The 13,248-nt window shown below is 40.4% G+C and overlaps 1 protein-coding gene across 2 annotated transcripts in view; it reads right to left on the bottom strand.

The window, feature by feature from the left end:
* Nucleotides 1-13,248, bottom strand: part of cpz.L (carboxypeptidase Z L homeolog) — a 54,253-nt gene that overhangs the window by 34,085 nt on the left and 6,920 nt on the right. The window contains exons 2-3 of one of the 2 annotated variants that reach the window (XM_041587739.1): nucleotides 9,469-9,498; nucleotides 3,273-3,647 (exon numbers count right to left, since the gene is read on the bottom strand). In XM_041587739.1, the coding sequence (XP_041443673.1) occupies nucleotides 3,273-3,647; nucleotides 9,469-9,498 (405 nt within the window). The remainder of the gene's footprint in view (nucleotides 1-3,272; nucleotides 3,648-9,468; nucleotides 9,499-13,248) is intronic. The other variant, XM_041587742.1, reaches the window with a different exon arrangement.

A 13,248-nucleotide genomic window follows, 5' to 3' on the forward strand; every position in this document is an offset into this window, starting at 1 on the left:
CCATTCCGATTAGAAGAAAAGAGGTTCCGCCTAAATATTCGTAAATGGTTTGTTACAGTGAGAGCTGTGAAGATGTGGAATTGTCTCCCTGAATCAGTGGTACAGGCTGATACATTAGATAGGTATAAGAAGGGGTTGGATGGTGTTTAGCAAGTGAGGGAATACAGGGTTATGGGAGATAGCTCACAGTACAAGTTGATCCAGGGACTGGTCCTATTGCATCTTGGAGTCAGGAAGGAATTTTATCCACCTCTGGGGCAAATTGAAGAGGCATCAAATGGTTTTATTTTGCCTTCCTCTGGATCGCCTGGCAGTTAGGCAGGTTATATATAAAGACTTAAAAGGTTTAACTTGATGGACTTGTGTCTTTTTCTACCTAACTTACTATGTTACTATGGTATGACTACAGATACAATGTTGCAATGGTTTCCCATTGTGATTCCATTAACATATAACTTTTGAAAAAGTGTAAGAAATGTATGTTGGAAAGCTGCTTACAATTGTATTTTCTTTCATTGTATAGTTCACTTCATATGATTTGAAATATAATAATAATAATAATAATAATAATAAATAATGCATTAGGATCTCTTCTGAATAGCATGGACATAATAAGGGTTCCCTTGGTATACTGGGCATTTATCAGATGAGCAGGTAACAATCGGACCGGTGATACTGGCAAAGCTCTGCAGTATTTTCAGCACATGGGCCTCTGGCTAAAGCCTGACAGGTTATAACAAGCTGCAGGAAAGATTTCTGAGTAATTGTCTCAGTACGTGTTTAGGCCATTGCCTCTTACTGGAGCTATTATCTTATATACCCTGTTCTTATCTTCCAGGTGTTCTAAGGCTGAGGGCTAAAAGGACTTCCCTAACGCTGAAATAGATTCCTTATGTTTGTTAGAAACAGACACAAACAGAAGGAAACGTTTACATATTAGATATCGTTTGTATTCACCATAATCTGCCAGATACTGAGCTCTGTACTATTCAGCTTCTGGAATATCACTCGGCACAAGAGAATGGAATAAAAAACGCTCTGTTATATCTGGGCAGCAAAGTTCCCTGCTAGTATGCAGAAGTAGTGATGGGCGAATTTATTCGCCAGGCGCAAATTTGCGCGATTCGCCGCCAGCAAATAAATTTGCGGCAAAAATTCGCTTGCGTCAAAAATGGGCGCCGGCGTCGTTTCGCAATTTTTTCGCCATTTCGCGAATTTCGCGCACAAATTCGCCCATCACTATGCAGAAGAAATGTCTAGGTGGTTGGCTTTTTCAGACAAAACTTCTTTGGAACACCACATTTTTTTTGGCCTCATAACTTGTATTAGAGGGAAAATTGCTGAGCAGGACCAGGTGGTAAATAGATGACTTTGACGCAGTTGGCCAGCTTAAATATATTGCAATATATGGACAAACAATCCCTGTGTTGTTTAAAGGGTAAGGCATTTTTCAGTAGCAGTATGCACAAAATGTCTCTGTCTTAAATATATTGATAATGGGTTGAGTGCAGAGAACCTCTTGTATTTGTTGGTAAGTAGAAACCCCCCAAAGTAGGAGACCATCTTGTTCTGTACTGGGTTTAAATACCACCCTATTTTAAGTAATATCATTTTCAAGGACCTCTTCATTTTTTTTTTATTTTACCTTTATATTTGATCATTTCAAATATTGATACAAGTATGGGACCTGTTATCCAGACATGGAGCATTCTGTATAAGGGATCTTTCTGTAATTTGGATTTCCATACCTTAAGTCTACTAAAACACAATTGGAACATTAAATAAAACCAATAGGCTGGTTTTGCTTCCGATAAAAAATGAATTATACTGTATCTTAGTTTGGATCAAGTACAAGGTACTGTTTTATTATTGCAGAGAAAAATAAAATCATTTTATTTAAAAAATTTGAATTATTTGATTATAATGGAGTCTATGGGAGATCGCCTTCCTGTAATTTGGAGCTTTCTGGATAATGGGTTTTGGGATAACCGATCCTATACCTGTAGTATAATAATTTCCCACTCATTCAATTAATGGCTCAGTTTAAAGTAAGTCTTGACTGAGTTGCCATTATCCCTCACATTGGCTGGTCTCCCACAGCCTTCTTATTGGGGCTCATTTATAAACACAGGGAAAATTTGCACCTGGGCAGTTACCCATAGCAACCAATCAGCTTTTTTCAGCCACCTACAGGTTAATCAATAAAAGCAAAACTTTTTTTGGTTGCTATGGGTTGCTGTCCAGGTGTAAATGTCCCCGGTGTTTATTAATGAGACCTATTATAAATGAGACCTATAATCTTCTAATAAGAAGCCAGAATAGTGTGTAGCTTGATGGTCTAGGTGGACATCATTAGAGGCATAATCAGTGAAACTGGGCGACAAATGGAACTGGCCATAACAGGGTTGTCTCTGAGCCAGGGCAGAATGAAAGTCAAAACTATACCAACACTAGAGTTCCTTTTAACTTCCAGGGTCGGTGTTGCCCACTGGGCCACCTGCTTACAAGGCAGCCACCCCCAACCTCCACCGTTCTCTTAGCGTACATCCCCACTGTGGAACGCACAGCCATTTTTATTTTAACCGCACTGTAAGTAGAGACGCTGGACCCACTTTGGCTGGGGGAAGAATGGGAGTGGGGAGCTACGGTGGTGGGCCCTTGAGTTGGGTACCCGGTGGGCCCAGAGTATCCCAGTCGACTCTGTTCACATCTAAAGACATTTGGAAGTATAGTGGTCCTCTTCCATATAACTGGAGACAGGGATGGGCAAACCCATTAATATGGAACTATAATCACAGAAAAATCAACAATGCACCATTTGTATTCAGTTCTTCCTGTGCTACTTCTTGTCCAGGTCTAATCACATTTTTGGGCATACTGACTAGGGATGTAGCGAACCGCCGATAATGTGTTCAGTTTGCGAACTTCGAACAGTTCGCGAACTTCGAACATCCGAAAATCGTTCGATTCGAACGATCGAAGGATTTTAATCGTTCGATCGAACGATTTTCGTTCGAATCGAACGAAAATCGTTCGATTTTAGCGACCGAATGGTCGAACGATTTTGACGCGAACGCCTATTGGCGAACGTCGCGCGACGTTCGCGAACTTGCGGCGGACGCGAACAGCCGATGTTCGCGCGAACAAGTTCGCCGCAGAACAGTCCGCGACATCCCTAATACTGACCCCAGCTGGCATCCAGTGCAGTTGTGATACCACCACCTAATATTTAAAGTGGAAATTATTGTATTTACCTATACACACTTAAATACCTCTCAATTTTTCCAGTGGGTCATGGCACCCCTCTTCCTCTCCCACAAAGAAACGATCACAGTCCAGAAAGTATGGCCACGCCATGTCAATTGCGTCGAAAGCAGGGAGGCAGTTCTTTTTCAGCATTTCGCACACCCTTCGGCATGGCTTCACCATCTTGTTCTTCTCACAACGCGGAGCAAGGACAGCGCAACCCACAATGCGCAGGTCGGGATTGCACTCCCCTTGCAGCAAGTTGTCGATGACACTTAGTAGAATGTACTCAGCGCTGTATTCTATTTCGCCTCTTGACTGCTGATCTAGAGCATTTGGAAACATTGTTTTGGAGTAGGGCAAGTCATTGCAATAGCCCAGTATGTTGTCCACGCATGTTCCTGAAAACAGATCATGAAAATGAAACTGATTTTAAAATAACTGCATTGCAAAATTGTCAAATGATAAGGGTGGGGAAAAGCTGAAGATTTAAACCCAGGTTCATTAATCAGCCTCTGTAATCGACAATATATATGGTCCTGAGCCAGTGTATAGGTCCACATTGAACAATAAACGTGATCTGTTATAATTTACTTGATCTTTACATGTAATCAACTGGGTATCCGTGAAAAACTATGACATAAAACCATTACACCTATGATAAAGCATATCAACAAGATAAAAAAATTCTATAGGAACAGATGCAGTTTGCTCGCTTGCTATGTCTTACTTGACCTGGTGCAAAGGTTGCACTTATTATCATCCCTGGCATTATTACCTATTACATGTGACATTTTAGCAGCCTTACCTTTTTGCTGAATTTTCTGCATGTCAATAACTTTCCAATGGGCATCCCAAAATGTCATCCTTCTACCAACCTCTTGCCTATTCAACCGTTTATCTACCTTACAGCTTTTCCTAACATTTGCTTACATTGCTCACTTACCCTTAAATCATTTCAGATACACTCTAAATCCCTCTACCCTTTATAGTCAGTGATTTGACACAAATATGACGCTTGCCAAAAGACTCTAAAGCCCAGCTGCATTATTTTGCTCTTAGCAGCATTACATTTGAACAAGCAAGCCCTTTCCCATTCATCTAGAGCAGGGAACCTTTTTACCCATGAGCCACATTGAAATATAAATAAAAAGTTGGAGAGCAACACAATAATGCAAAAAGTTCCTGGGGTGCCAGTTATGGGCTGTGATTGGCTATTTGGTGGCCCCTATGTGGACTGGCAGCCTACAGGAGACTCTGTTTGTCAGTACACCTGTGTTTTATACAACCAAAACTTTCCTCCAAGCCAGGAATTCAAAAACAAGCACCTGCTTTGAGACCACTGAGAGCAACATCCAAGTGGTTGGGGAACAACATGTTGTTTATGAGCCACTGGTTGGGGATCACTGCTCTAGCGTTGATGAGATATTCTGTGCACACAGAATGTCTCACCATGGTACAGGATGTACCTTATGCTATCAAGAGAATAGACTTGCATTCCTACTCAGACCAACTGCAATGTCGCTAATAATTGCAATTAAATAAATATACCACCGTTTACTTGGCACCATCACTTGGCATTCTGAGCCCATTGAAATTGGCCCCTGGACCAACGATTGTATCATATTGGGCACTTATACAGGCCCATTGGGAGAGGACTGCATCAACGTGCAAATGCCACCCTTGTTTAATGATATCTGGTTGCTTTTCAGACAGATATCTATCAGGAAGGGCCAATACATGGCAGGTAAGCTGCCAACTTGATCTGAAGGCAACAAATTGGCAGTTTAAAACTACACCTGTAAGACAAGCTTTACAGCGTTATGTGTCAATTGTCTGCTGAAGGCAAGTTGCAGTGAGTCAGAGCCAGCCTCAATGTTCAGATACTTGTGATTCTGAGCATCTCTGAGCTGAAAGCCATCCCCATATTGTGAAATACATTGTCATGGAGGCACCCATATTAATAAATAATGTGCATAAAACAACCATACACAGATGTACCAGTATTTCTTTTCAATGGACTAAATGTATTTAGGTATAAAAATAGATGCAGTAAAATATTAACATGCAACCAGTACATGATAGATCCCCTTTTAAAGGAGAGCTAAAGCCTAACTAAAGAAGTAGCTAGAAATGTTGTACATTATGTTTTGTGCTTCTGTATCAGCCCAAGGCAACCACAGCCCTTTAGCAGTAAAGATCTGTGTCTCCAAAGATGCCCCAGTAGCTCCCCATCTTCTTGCTGTCACTTACTGAGCTTAGGGACCCACTCACAATATACAGTACACATAGAATAGAAATGTCACAATTAGGGATGCACCGAATCCACTCTATCCTTCGTGAAAGATTCGGCCGAATACCGAACTGAATCCAAACCCTAATTTGCATATGCAAATTAGGGGGGAAGGGGAAACATTTTTTACTTCTTTGTTTTGTGACAAAAAGTCATGCAATTTCCCTCCCGCCCCTAATTTGCATATGCAAATTAGGATTCGGTTTGGCCGGGCAGAAGGATTCGGGTGAATCCGAATCCTGCTGAAAAACCGCAAAATCACAAACCGAATCCTGGATTCGGTGCATCCCTAGTCACAATATAAGGTTGATTAGTAATTAATACAGATGATTACTACATGGCAGCACAGTTAATTAATAATCAGCCCTGTAGCATCAGCTTATATTACAAACCAACCTCATTTTCTGCTGGATAATTAGTGACGACCCCTAAGCTTAGCTTCTCAACAGCTTGTAATAGGGTAAAATGCTAATGGTGTAAATATAAATGTTTAAGTAACTGTTAATAAATATATTTAGGTTGGCTACTAGGGGGAGCTTGGAGGATAACAGTTGTGAGGGAAAGTCCCTAGTGGGTGGAGATTTTTAGAGATGCATCATGGGAAGCATGATGATCAGAGTGCACTGCAGCAGTAGAATCATCTCCTGAAAGAGGTACTGGGTCTAGGTAGTGTGAGGCCTAGTGGTGTAATAGTAAGTACAGGCAATTTTCTGCAAAAGGCTGGGAGATTGAGCCCTGTGAATGTGCTGCTGTTCTACTGAAGGCCATGACAATAAAGAAAACATGTTTGACTACAACTCTTTGCATCATGTGTTTTCACTGAAGGTTTTCCCCCACACAAAAGGTTGGTGGTACATCAAGATTTAATAACAGGTAAGGCACAGGGGATAATTGCCCCTGTAACAAGCTGCTCAGAGCCCACTGAGCATGTGAGTGTCACAGACACTTTCCAAGATGGTGACCCCCTGTGACAAGTTTGAAGTCCTGGATCATTGCTGCTATTGACAAGCTGAAACTTTAGGCTGGTGCAACAAGTTCAGTATATAAAATATGGCATTTTTAGCCATTTTTATTTTTAGCGTTTGGTTTTCCTTTAACACGCTGGTAGATCCCCTTTAAAGACCCATTTAATAACACTAGCCTTAGCAACCCATCCTGGAAGAAAAACAAGAAAAAAAAGCCAACTGCAAAATTTCTTATATTAGCTCCATCTTTGGTACACTGCAAGTTTATTTAAAGGAGAACTTCCCCTTTAAATTGTGCAGTGGTGAACAGCGTGGCATAATAGACTAAAACATAAATAAATCTATAGGCACAGCCCCTCCTGGGTCTACAGCATAGTTACATATTAAATGAAATCAAGGAGAATTGTTTGACATGATTGTCGTTGAGTCTTGTAACCTATTTGACTGTAAGTGGAGCAATTAGTTTATACAGCGGAGCTCCGATCTACTAATCATGGCTGACTCCCCGGTGTGTAGTTACTACTGATTTTTATATAATGGTATTAATGCTTAGAGGGATGATGGCAGCCATGAAGGATAGGATATAAATGGCAGCGGACAGACGAGAACCCTTGTAGCGGCCGAGTCAATGGGAATCGAATTTGACGAACAGAAAAGAAATTGAGTGAAATGAGCAGGGAAGCTCAATACGAGATAAGATGAATGAGAAGAACTGAAGCCCGAGCTGCATTTGCTTCAATCAAGGGGGGCAGTGGGACCCGTGTACGAGTGCTAGAGGGGTGCAGGGTGCTGGCAAATCTATATAACCTCTATTGTAGGCTCATACTCCTAACTGTCACCTCCAGAAGCAGAACAGAATGTTAAAACTTGACAATACCCTTCTCCGACACACAATACTTGATTTTTCCACTAGATACAAGCCTTCGGATACCAAGATATAAACTCAGGAGGGTCTCCATGGAAACATTTATTAGATTTTTGCTAGCAGCTAAGAATTCTGTAAAGGACAAGTAGATTTCTAAAAATGGAGCTTGTTAACAATGCACAGAGTAGAGCTGTGCTAAAAGCGACTGGATAAGGGATCTGGGATTCTGCTTTGGACTGGAAAATAACAAGGAATTCAATGTGGCACAGATGTGATCTTATATATATAATTAATACGTATTTAGAATAATCAGAACAATGCTATTATAACAGCGAATCAGACATAATGACTAAAAATACACTATGCACACGAATAAAGAAAGTGTAAGGCTTAGGAACAAGCTAGAGGTAATTAGTGCAGAACTAGTTCCCTATAGATTTCGGCAATTAGTGTTTGGAATACATTTGGGGACATCGTCGCAGCTAAAGACAAAATGTAAAACAAAGGAAACACGAAGTCGCAGCAGAAAAATGTTGGAAAAAAAACCTTGGTCCCAGGTTATAGATTTTCTTTAAGGGAATACAAGCCCTCAAAAAAATGAATGTAAAATAGTTTTCAAAGCACTTCTGCAATTGACATTAACCATTTTTTCTAGTTTTCAAGATCTCAGTGCAACAGCGCCACCTGCTGGACATTTTGGCCGACTGAAAATTAATTTCCTTAGAAAAGAAACTCGTGAGCAGGGCAACATCATTATATTATCGACACGTATTTATAAAGCGCTAACAAATTCCACAGCCCTATAACATAACAAGACATTTTTTATTTTGGCAGGAAATTAATTTTCAGCCGACTGCAGCCATATTCACCAGCAGGTGGCACTGTTGTATTGAATATATAAAAAACGGCTAATATCCTGAAAACGATAAAGAAATAAATCACTGTCAATTGCAAAAATGTTTAAAGGAAAACTATGTAATATCTTTTTATAGAGACCGGCATTGTTTGAGGGGTATAGTTTTCCTTTAAAGGAGCACTCTGAGCAATTTGTTTGTTTTGAGGGTTTATGTATCCTTTAAGATATAATTGTTCATTACAAATGTACATTTGTAAGCACCTTCTTACATGCATTACATTATTATAATTAATATTATTACTGCAAAAAAATAACCAACATAGAATTGCTCATCTTCCTGGATAAGGGCTCCCTGTATAACAGATACTATAACTAACTGTAAAGAAAGTTCCTGGTTTTATTAGTAAATCAATAAATGAATCGCGGGAAATTGTCAGCAATGATAACTTGCAGGGTTATTAGCTCACCAATAATAAATGTTAGCGTCAGCAGGGGTAGAGCACATTAGTGAATTGTGCCCCTTGCAACCAGTAAAGAAGAAAAGAAATTATAAAGTAGGTATGAACCAAGTCCAGGATTCGGTTTGGGATTCGGGCAGGATTCGGCCTTTTTCAGCTGGAATCGGCCGACTCCTTCTTTTTGGCTGAACCGAACTTTGCAAATGCAAATTAGTGACGGGAGGGAAATCTCGTGACTTTTTGTCACAAAACAAGGAAGTAAAAAATGTTTCCCCCTTCCCATTCGGATTCTGTTCGGTATTTGGCCGAATCTTTCGCGAAGTGGGTCGTGGATTTGGTGTATCCCTATTATAAAGAGGAGAAGAAATGAAGACCCTCTGAAATAGAGCAATTGCTGGATGAGGAGAGGCCGCTCAGTTATTAGTGTATAATACACAAAAGCCATGAATATCCTGTAAATTATATCCTTATAAACGGTGAGTTCTGATGTCATCAGTTATAAACGGTGAGTTCTGATGTCATTTCTGTCACATGACTCACTGAAATTTGTGTATTATAATAAATAAAGTAGGCCTTCGGCCTCGTGTTTTTATATGGTCATGAAACTCCTTGGTAACTTATAATATCCTTATATTTTACAAGAGGGGGTACTTTATTCATTATATTAAAGAAAGGTAATAATGGTGCCTGATTTGTACTTGTACATGGATGAATATTGTATGAGAGTGCGAGGGTATATATATATATTGTATATGCTTATGGTGAGAAATAATGAAGAGCAATACCTCTTTCTTCTGCCGTCGGCATGCATCTCCCTGTAGGAAATAGAAAAAAAGACAGTGAATTCATAAATAAAATTATATAAAACTTAATTTCATTTCAGTATGTTTCCTGTCAGATATTCTTTTGTATATTTTAATAAAAAACACTTTGAAAATATGCAGCTGCAAAGCCTCATGTGGATAGAGAGCACGGTGGGTACCCCGGGTCGCCACTGCTTTACCACTTTGACTCCTTTAAACCAAAACCAGACAGGAGACTCTATAGCAGGGGTCCCCCAATATTTTACCCATGAGCCACATTCAAATGTAAAAAGAGTTGAGGAGCAACACAAGCATAAAAATGTCCTTTGGGCGCCAAATAAGGGCTGTGATTGGTTGTTTGGTAGCTCCTATGTGGACTGGTAGCCTACAGGAGACTCTACTTGGCACTATACTTAGTTTTTATGTAAATAAAACTTGTTTCCAAGCCTAGAATTCAAAAATAAGTACCTGTTTGAGGATACTGAGAGCAACATCCAAGGGCTTGGAGAGCAACATGTTGCTCGTGAGGTACTGGCTGGGGATCACTGCTCTATAGCATAGTGTTTCCCAAGCTGTGGGGTTACTCCAAATAAAATTAAAGGGGAAAATATACACATCTTTTTATCATAAGCTCGTTCAGCTGGGCTTGTGCAGAAATGGTGCATCTTTATGAACTTCCAGATATAAATATATGTAGGGAACATAAGAATTTGACTGTCCTTTTACACAGGCAGCCCTTTTAGTTGAGAGATCAAAGGTCGTCCTTGATAAACCCTATGTAGTTATTTCCCTTTCAGGGCAGAGTCATTTCAGGAACTGTCCAGTAGAGGGCAGTGTATGATGATATAAAAGGGAGAGTACATGTACTCGGTACTCTTTCCTGGGAGTGCACATGGCAGGGAGGTGGGTGCAGGATTGGGTCTAGTCAGGTGCCAGCCCCAGTTAGGCGAAGCTAGCGTTAGTCCTTTAAGAGTTGGCTCCAACAAGGAGGTTAGCTGGGTTAGTTAGGCTGCCAGTATAAGGACACAAGTGATTGGATTTAGGAGATTTGCCAGGGAGTGAGAAACCAATGTGGGATTGTCTATGCCGGGGACTGGATCACTAAGGCTGGTGGTGCTACCCCCTGGAGAGGATAGAACACTATTTGTTTCAGCTGTATGAGATATAACCAAGTAAAATGGTGTTGGCACAGTTATTGAGCTACTTGATTAAAGAATTACTATATCCAGGAGACATAAGCCTATGTTCAATAAGAAGCTCATCTGTTTCAAGAAATCCCTGGGCTCCAATTACTGGTGACATCTGGAGGTTTCAACTTACTGGTCCTTGATTCAGCAACAGAACAGGAATCCAATTGAGTTTAAAAAGCCTAAGGTAATATTACTTTAATATATTGACATGTCCCTAGTCTTAAGGGTACCCGAAGTACATTGGCAGCACAAAACACGTCTAAAGTACACCCACTGATGAGCTGCATATAAATTTATTTTCTCCCCAAGGACATTTCTGGTTTTGCAGATTGAAGAAATCCATGATAGTCTATGTGCTCACGGGACCAGTTCCCTACACTTCCAGTAGGCTCACAGTGTAATGCAACCCCCAACTTCGCCAAAATAAGGTACCTCCTAGTGAATTAAGGGCCCCATAAAAGACCCCAATGCATCTAGGTTTCATTAAAGGGATTGATCACCTTTAAATTTACTTTTAGTATGATGTAGAGATAGATATTCTGAGATAATCTGCAATTGGTTTTCATTTTTTATTATTTATGGTTTTTGAGTTATTTAGCTTTTTATTCAGCAGCTCTCCAGTTTGCAGTTTCAGCCATCTGGTTGTTAGGGACCAAATTACCATAGAAACCATGCAATAATAAGAATGAGAGACAGGAATATGAATAGAAAGTCGAGTAATAAAAAGGAGCGATAACAATACATTTGTAGCCTTACAGAACAGTTGTTTTTTTAGAGGGGGTCAGTGACCCCCATTTTAAAGCTGGAAAGAGTCAGAAGACAAATTAAAAGAAAAAATGAAGGTCAGTTGAAAAGTTGCTCAGAATTAGCCATTCTATAACATACTAAATGTTAACTTAAGTAGATGTTAAAGGGCATGTAAAGTCTAAAATAGAATAAGGCTAGAAATGCTGTATTTTGTATACTAAATATAAACATGAACTTACTGCACCACAAGCCTAATCAAACAAATAATTTATGCTTTCAAAGTTGGCTACAGGGGGTCACCATCAGTGTGGTCTGGGCTGCTTAAGGATCATCATAAACAAAGCTGCTTGAGTTCTGCATGGCTGGGACGTAAGGCGGGGGCTCCCCCTGCTGTTCATAAGTATGATTGTTTCCATGCAGAGCAGTTAGGGACCGTCTGACAATTCCTATCCACAGCAGTAAATAAAGGGAGAATTTCACTGCATACAGTCCGGTTTCTTATGAAAACGGTACACATTTTTTAATTAAAGTATATTGGAGATAGGTTTCTTTTTCATTAAAGAAAGTAAAAATGGGATTTTATTTTTTTGCCTTTACATGCCCTTTAAATAGAATATCAGAGAAGTAAGCCCCCTAGACTAAAGTCCGGGAGTTTTTCGTCTAAAAACCCAGGGGTTAAAATACAGGAGATTTACATCCAAGCAGCAAATAAATAAGTGTTGAAGAGAGAATGGAGAGCATATAAGGTCCCTGCTTAGATGTGTTACACATTTGGGGGGAGGAATGAAGCACAGAGTTCCGCATTCATTATGAAATATTTTGGCTCATCAAATATAAACATAGAGCAAAAACAGTTTGGTGTTTTGCTGTTCACAGTTATTGCATCTTGGAGTTTCATAAACTGAAACACATGTTTAAATCAAGTCCATTTCTTTTGTTTGCTTGCACAATACATATAAATATCGGTAGCGCTGGCTCTTTACTAAAAACAAAAAAAATCACAAGCTGAAATTAAAACCACACGCATCCTAATCCTAAAAACTGGCACCTGCACCAGTTTTGCTATTGCAGAACAACTGGCACTGTCTCCCATGTACGTGTGAAGTGTTTGTAGGGAGGATTTGTCAGAGAATTATCTTTGCACATTCCAGATCTTGACTGCGACTGGTGCTCACTGGTGGGGAATGACATCTGAGTTCCTTCCAAATCCCCCGCTATTGTGCTGATAATTCCTTAAAGGGCATGTAAAGTCTAAAATAGAATAAGGCTAGAAATGCTGTATTTTGTATACTAAACATAAACATGAACTTACTGCACCACAAGCCTAATCAAACAAATAATGTATGCTTTCAAAGTTGGCTACAGGGGGTCACCATCTTGTAACTTTGTTAAACATCTTTGCAAGCAGGGCCGGCCTTAGGCCTATTGGACCAATTGGGCCCAATAGGGCCCCGCACCTCTGGGGGCCCCGCACCACAGGACAGCACAGATAATATTTCCCTCAGCACATGATGCTGCCTGGCCTGCCCCCAACTTTGAGAGTTCAGCCCATCCACAAATCCATAGGTCCAGCCCACCCCCAACTCTGATAAGCCAGCCTATCCCCCAATTCCATAGGTCTAGCCTGCCCCCAACTCTCATAGGCCCAGCTTTCCTCCAACCTTGATAGGCCCTCCCTGCCCCCAATCCAACCAAGCCTGCTCCCCTATTTCATCCCTCTCACTCTCTTACCTTGTCTGCCCCTTTCCTTTCTATTTTGTGCCTGTATGCCCTTATTTTCCTAAATACTTGGTGTGTCAGTAGCCAGCAACACTTTGTCTAGGGG

Source organism: Xenopus laevis, chromosome 1L (assembly GCF_017654675.1).
Source record: "Xenopus laevis strain J_2021 chromosome 1L, Xenopus_laevis_v10.1, whole genome shotgun sequence".
Lineage (NCBI taxonomy): Eukaryota > Metazoa > Chordata > Amphibia > Anura > Pipidae > Xenopus > Xenopus laevis.